This window comes from Jaculus jaculus, chromosome 14 (genome assembly GCF_020740685.1).
Source record: "Jaculus jaculus isolate mJacJac1 chromosome 14, mJacJac1.mat.Y.cur, whole genome shotgun sequence".
Taxonomy (NCBI): domain Eukaryota; kingdom Metazoa; phylum Chordata; class Mammalia; order Rodentia; family Dipodidae; genus Jaculus; species Jaculus jaculus.
In genome coordinates, this window is record NC_059115.1 from 66572395 (window position 1) to 66579244 (window position 6850).

Below are 6850 nucleotides of genomic sequence, written 5' to 3' on the forward strand. Positions count from 1 at the left end.
TCACCTTTTTCTTCCCTCTTTCTCTTTTTCTCATAAATTGAATATATACATGTCCTACGTTTAAATCATTATCACTAATATAGTACCAAGTTTTATATTAGAGTAACAAAATTTATCAGTGAATCTTATATGGTATTACCTCACAGCCAGAAGACATATTTATATGTTTAGCTTTTCTGTTTTTAGTTGTCTTTGTCTTACTAGCATTCTCAATGTTTTAGATAGCAAGTTGTATAATATTAAAAGTGCAATAAAATGTTTGAAGCAACCCCTCACCAACAAAAAAAGCAAAAAAAACATAGCTATATCCCAGCCCAACTTCTAACGTCCTTTCAACAGTCACCTCTGAATATCTTTCTCATCCATCCCCCCATTCCTATGGTGGGGTGCCAATTTCACCCACACAAGGCCAGCCTAGCGGCTGAGGGCCAAGCCTGGCTGCCTCCCTGCAACATGTCTCTCACACAACTAGAGAGGAATGCCAACAGGCCGTACAGAAAACCAGATTAGCTGCTGCCTGGGTTGAGGATGAGGATCTCGAAGGGGAAGCAGCGCAGAGGGACTGCTGGGGTGACTGACAGGAATGTCGCACATCTCCTCGGTAGTGGTGAGACAGGAGTGCCGCACTTGTCAGGTCTGTTCATGTGCTGTTACGGGACATAAATTATGCCAGAGTTTTTAGATGCATTTTGAATTTTTGATATTTTCAAAACACAAAGGTTCAGAGGTGAAAAAGCACCTGCTACTATTAGACCTTCTGTCCCCAAGTAATTAATATAGTTGTCTTCTATAACTTTCTAGAGGAAAATGTACTCATTTGTTTTTTGCACTGAACACTGAGCCCAGGGCCTTGTGCATGCTAAGCACGCGCTCTCTCACTGAGCAAAAGTCCCAGCCCAGAAAAAAACTGCCTAAACTAACTCTAAATAAGTAAACCTCTGCTACCCTTGAACACTAACAACTGCACTTGGGATGATGTAGCTGAGCAGGAAATACCTGAACTTTCCTGGCTCCTGACCCAGCATCTCTCAGTGCTGGGCCCAAAAAGGGCAAAGGAGTAGAGGTGAAATCCTGAAATCCTGCTAGGTCCATTGCCTTGGACTGTCCTGGATTTGGCTTAAAGGCCTGAGAAGGCAGGAGAATCCTGCCATTGGCACAAGTGCATAATGCAAAGCGATAGGAAGTGGTCAGCAATCAGCTTTTAAAGGGCCGTGTGATAGCCACCTGGCTGCTCGCAGTATGCACGATGGCAGGGCTTCATCATGCACACCTGTGCACATCTAATTAGCTCTGCATTGCTCCTGGGCACAACCACCTGTTTTAGGCTAGGGGGCTGGGAAGTGTGGGGGACTTGCAGTCAAGGGTCCTTCTGAAAGAAACCTCAAAGGTCAGTTCGAAGAGCTAGCCTGGGGGCTGGAGAGATGGCTCAGCAGTTAAAGTGCTCATTTGCAAAGAGTGAGTCTGGCTCTGTTGCCTACCTGAAGAGCTGTGGGTATGCAGTCTCATAGCATGCCACTGAGAAATGTTGTTTTCTGGAATGGCTCAGAGATGTCTCAGATGGAAGATCAGTTGAACGGAGGGAACCCCGTGGATTACCCTATCTTTTCATTACGGCAAAGGTCTCCAGTTCTAGAACCCCAGGACACTCAGGTCTCTTCTCTAGGTAGCATCAAGGCCTTACCATGTCATGCCAAGCCCTTCAAAAGCTTCCCTGGCTGCTGCCTGGGCTGAAGTACAATCCCTGCCTCCTCCACAGGGCACCCTCACTCTCTAATCACAGGTGCACCGGCCTTTCTCAGTTTACAGAGTTTAGGTACCTTTGGCTCCCCCAAAGTACTCACTCCTCTCCCCCTTCCCATAAACACCCTGGAGGCTTCTTGGGAAGTTTCAAGGTGGTATTGGCACCTCACTCGGCCTCAGAGAAATGACCCAGCTTCACAACTCACAAGTTGCAAGACCAAGAGTTAGAATTCCTGTTTTTCTGACTCTAAAGCCTGGTGGAAACGTTAACATTGGAAAGAGGATGTGAGAAGGAAGCAAGGGAGGGAAGGAAGAAAGGGGAAAAAGGGAGGGAAGAAAGGAGAAGGAAGATGAAGGAAAAGACGACAGAGGAATTTAAACACCCTTTTAAAACAAAACACTGAAACCAATAAATAGCATAACAACTATCAGTTGAATTCAATTATCTTCAATCGATTTTGCCCAGTCCGGATACAAAATAATAAGATGGGGAGTAGAAGGGGTGCTTGCCTTTCTGGGCCACCCACTTGGGGCCATGGTTGCTCAAAATACTGAATCAAATGGACTTCAGGGGCCCCAGCCCACCTCCATGGGAAACTAAGATCCACAGCCCACAAAAAAAAAAAAAAAAAAAAAAAAAAACCACCCAGCACTCTGGAGGCAGCCAGCAGACCCGAGAAAACCACTGCTTGGACTTCATCTCAGTTTCCTGTAGGCCTGGCAGGATTTCTAGAGCTTTGGAGCTTGCATAAATAAAAACTGAGCTCCAGACTCCAGATCGATCTTGATGTTGAAAAGAGTCTTAATCGAATTCCATGCCAAAATGGAGTATTAGCAATAGCAAAAATCCCTAGGCGTGCCACAGAGGCCTTTGTTTCAGATAACAGCTTCCGCTTCCCCCACCCCAGCAGCCTCTGAGGGGCTCAAGAACTCTGCTGGAAGAGAGCCAGCATCATCCTCAGAAAAGACTGCAGAGTGGCGCTAACCCAACCACTCCCTATTCACTCATAGCTTCCCAAGTTTCATGATTCTTCCTGTTGAGAGAATAAGCCTCCATTTTAATAAAAAGTGCAAGAAAACCAGCATGTACTGGTGTCTTGTTCTCAAAACTTAGCAAATACCTCATAGATATACTTTAATCTGTACACGAATTCCAGAAGCTTGTTTATTATGTTACCCCATTTCTCAGGTACAAAATATGAGGTCCAGAGAACTAAACCTGCCCAAGGTCACACAATGATGAGGACCAGAAGTTGGAGCCACCTCACATCCTTCTGGTCATAAGTGAGGTCGTAAGAGAACATGAGGCTACTTACTTTTAAGATTCCACTGCAGTGGGAATGATCAGAAAGCTACCTCCTCCATGGCAGCTTCCAAGCAGGGAAGCCTCACCCAGAAAGCAGCATTTGCAAAACAGCTATCCTTTGATCACTGACATGAGGCCTGGCTCCTCTTGGGACAAGACATGTATGACCTGAGCTGCTTTTGATCATTCACCTTCCCTGTGATTTGTCCTCACAGAGGAAGCCCAGGCGTAGCTAGATCATGTACTCAGCACCCTTCTGTCATTCAGAACATACCCAAATGGCCTGGGATATGTTTACCACCGCAGTGGTTAGAATGTACAATGTTTCCCATAGGCTCATATATTTGAATATTTAATCCCTACATGGTAACGTTATTCAGCAAGGCCATGAAGCCTTAAGGAGGTGGAGCCTTGCTGGAGGAAGGGGCAGACCTTAAGGTTTTCTAGTCCAGCCCCACTTGCTTTTCTATTTTTCTCCCTGCTGGTGAGACATGTGATGCCAGTGTCCTGTTCCTGCCATGCTTGCCCCACCATGATGAACCGTACACTGAAAATAAAGCCTTTCCTTCCTTAAGCTGCCTCTGGTCTGGTGTTTTATTCCCCACAAATGAGACAGCAGTTGACACACACACCTTAGCTCACTGGAAGAGCAAGGGGGATCAACCAGGTTGGGGCAAGCTTATATGCTCACTTGCCGTCTCTGACCAGAAAGTGCTGGGCAGCGTCTGTGTTTGGGAAGTACTTGCTAGGATGGCTGGACAGAGGAGGACGACTGGAGGACTAGGTCACAAACCATAGCAACCAGTACCCATCCACTTTTCCTGCCTTTCCCAGTGCCATCTACCTGACAGCCACAGAGCCATAGGGGAGGGAGGTTCCTCTTCCAGGGCTACATCTCAGGCAGTGTGCTCTTGCTGCTTCTGTTCATTTTTGTTTATTTCTCAGGGCACTTGAACTTGAGTATTCTTGAACTTGAATTCACAGTAAAAGACCTTATGAAAAGCAAAAAGGTAGGACTGGGGACATGCTGGCCTGGGTTCAATTTCCCAGCCACCTCCTATTCAAAGCCAAACTGACTGCCCATGCACACCTAAACATGTGTGCATGCACGCATTTGCACACATGCACTTTTTTTTTTGTAAAGAGCAGAAGGCCTGTAGATTGGGAAGGGGAATGTGAAGGGGTATTTCAGCCTAAGCAGACAGGCCAAATGAACACCAGCGTGCAACATGCTCTATCTGCTGGGCCTCTCACATAGGCTTCCTAGGCCCAAGGTTCAGCCATAGTTTTGGCTTTATTCTTTTTCTCTGAAATGAATGAAAAGAAAGAATCCAAGAGTTCAAGGAAACTGTGGGGCTGGCACATACAAACCCAGAGAAGGGCTGCATACTCAGGGGCTGTTTTCACCAGTACTTTAGAGCCAGGAAGGAGCGCCTTCATCAAACACAAAATGCCAATTTCTTAGTCCACAAGATAAGGCAGGGTCCAGGTATTTGTACAGCTTGTGCAGGGTCCCTCTGATACGTTCTAGCAAAGGGTGAACAGGCCTATAGGCTACTAAATCCTGTCAGTCAGGATCTCTAAGGGCCTGCAGACCAAATTTCTGGAGTATCAGGAGAGTCCTACACACTTTATAACTCCTGAACAGGGTCTCCCACCAAAGAACCAGAAGGCCTCAACCTGGCAGAATTCAGGCATCACCTCAGAGCCAGGAAAAGACAGCAGTGATGGTTAATCTTTACTGTCAACCTGATGGGATTTGGGATTGTCTAGGAGACCCAACTCTGGGACTGTCTGTGAGGGTGTTTATATAGAGGTTTAACCTGAGAAGGGAAGACCCACCCTGATGGGGGCAGCATCACCCCATGGGCAAGGAGAAAGCCAGGTGAGCACCGGCATTCATTCCTCTCTGCTTCCTGACCCCTGTATGTGACAGCCACACTCCCCATCATGCCTTCCTGCTATAGTGGACTACACCCCTTCTTCAACTGTGAAGTAAAATAAATCCTCCTGCCCTCAAGTTACTCCTATCAATTATTTTTTTACAGCAACAAGCAGAGTAGCTAATACAATGACTGGCCTTCCTTACCCCCTTTCTTCCCTTTTTAGACAGGATTTTAGCTGGCTTTGAATTCTTAATCTTCTTGCCTCTACTTCCAATCACCAGGATTACAGCCATAGGCCATCATACCTGGCCTTGCTCTCTCAAATAAAAGATGTCAGTTGGCAGGAAGCAGATGGAACACTACTACTGCACTAAGAACTACACTGAAAAAGTTCTCTTCCAAAGAAAAGAAGCTAGACTGAGGGTACATAAGATAGGAATGCATTTATAGGAAGTGCAAAGTCAGGCAAAAGTTGCCCCTGTGTAGAATAGAAGACAGGCAAGAGATATTCACCTCTCTGAGGGAGGAGCACCAGGAGAAGCATGAGGGGCTTCAGGGATGCTTGACATCATTTCCTTTTGACCTGGGTGTTAAGCGCAGGAGTGTGTTCATGCTGTGATTCTTCAGCAAGTAATATACTTAATTTGTGTGATTATCTGCATTTTTTTTGTGTGTGTGGGATGTATGTGTGTGAGTACAGTTGTGTGTGCAGACCAGAAGTCAATATTAGGTGTCTCTCTTAATCATTCTACACCTAATTTTTTGAGACAGAGTCTTTCATTGAACCTGGAACTCACCAATTCGACTAGACAGCCAGCAAGCCCTGATGATCCTGCAGTGTTGGGATACCAGGTGTGTGCCTCCATGCCTGGCTTTAGTATGGGTGCTGGGGGTCTGAACTCAGCTCCTCCAGATTGTTCATCAAGCACTTTAACGACTAGCCATCTTCACAGCTCCCGTATACATTTTATGCATCAGTGAAATATTTTTTTGAAAAAAATTTCACTTTTACTCCAAGTCAGCCTGGGCTAGAGTAAGACCCTACCTTAAAAAAAGAAAAACAAACAAACAACAACAAAGCCAGCCAGGTATGGTAGCACGACACCTTTAATCCCAGCATTCAGAAAGCAGAGGTAGGAGGAATGCTGTGAGTTCAAGACCAGCCTGGGACTACAAAGTGGGTTCCAGGTCAGCCTGGGCTAGAGTGAGAACATCCTACCTTGTAAAGCAAACAAAGAAACAAAATCTACTCTTTTTAAATATAAAAAGCAGCTTGGGCTGGGCGTGGTGGCCTTTAATCCCAGCTCTCGGGAGACAGAGGTGGGAGGATGGCCGTGAGTTCGAGGCCACCCTGAGACTGCATAGTGAATCAAGGTCAGCCCGGGCCAGAGCGAGACCCTATCTCGAAAAAACAAAAAGTAGCTTACGCTTTCTCACATTAAATGATTTTCAGTTTTCAAATCTAATGCAGGTCTCTTTGGGCAGAATGTCACTGGATTTCAGGGTCTAATCAAGCAGTCCCTGGCTGATCTCAGGAAGGGGCTAATTTGTCTGTGATCCCCAGGGAGGGACTGAGTAAGCCTCAGGCCTCCCAAGGTCCCACCCAGAGGACAGCAGAGGAAAGTCAAGGAACTTTCTCCACATTACACAATGAGGAGCTGGGGGGTGGGGAACTGTGGCTCTCTTTTCCACCACACCTCAATGTGCAGGAGCCAATTAATAAACACTCTCCTTGGGGCACTGAGAAAAAAAACTAGCCCAGAGACTTCACTGGTCATTCCTTACAAGCAACATACACAAAGGGTTTAGCCAGTTTCCTTCTGACAGGAAATCATTTGTCTCTAGAGCTGGGAGGAGGAGGGGGAAATGCTGAGTCTGCAACAGGGCATTGCAACACAGGCTGGTGTTCTGTGGAAAT

At 46.3% G+C, this 6850-nt stretch overlaps 1 protein-coding gene across 1 annotated transcript in view; it reads right to left on the bottom strand.

Moving 5' to 3' along the window:
- Positions 1 to 506: 506 nt before the first annotated feature.
- Positions 507 to 6850, bottom strand: part of Atg7 (autophagy related 7) — a 130758-nt gene continuing 124414 nt past the window's right edge. Inside the window, exon 18 of the mRNA XM_045133389.1 lies at positions 507 to 647. Within this exon, the coding sequence (XP_044989324.1) occupies positions 507 to 647 (141 nt within the window). The remainder of the gene's footprint in view (positions 648 to 6850) is intronic.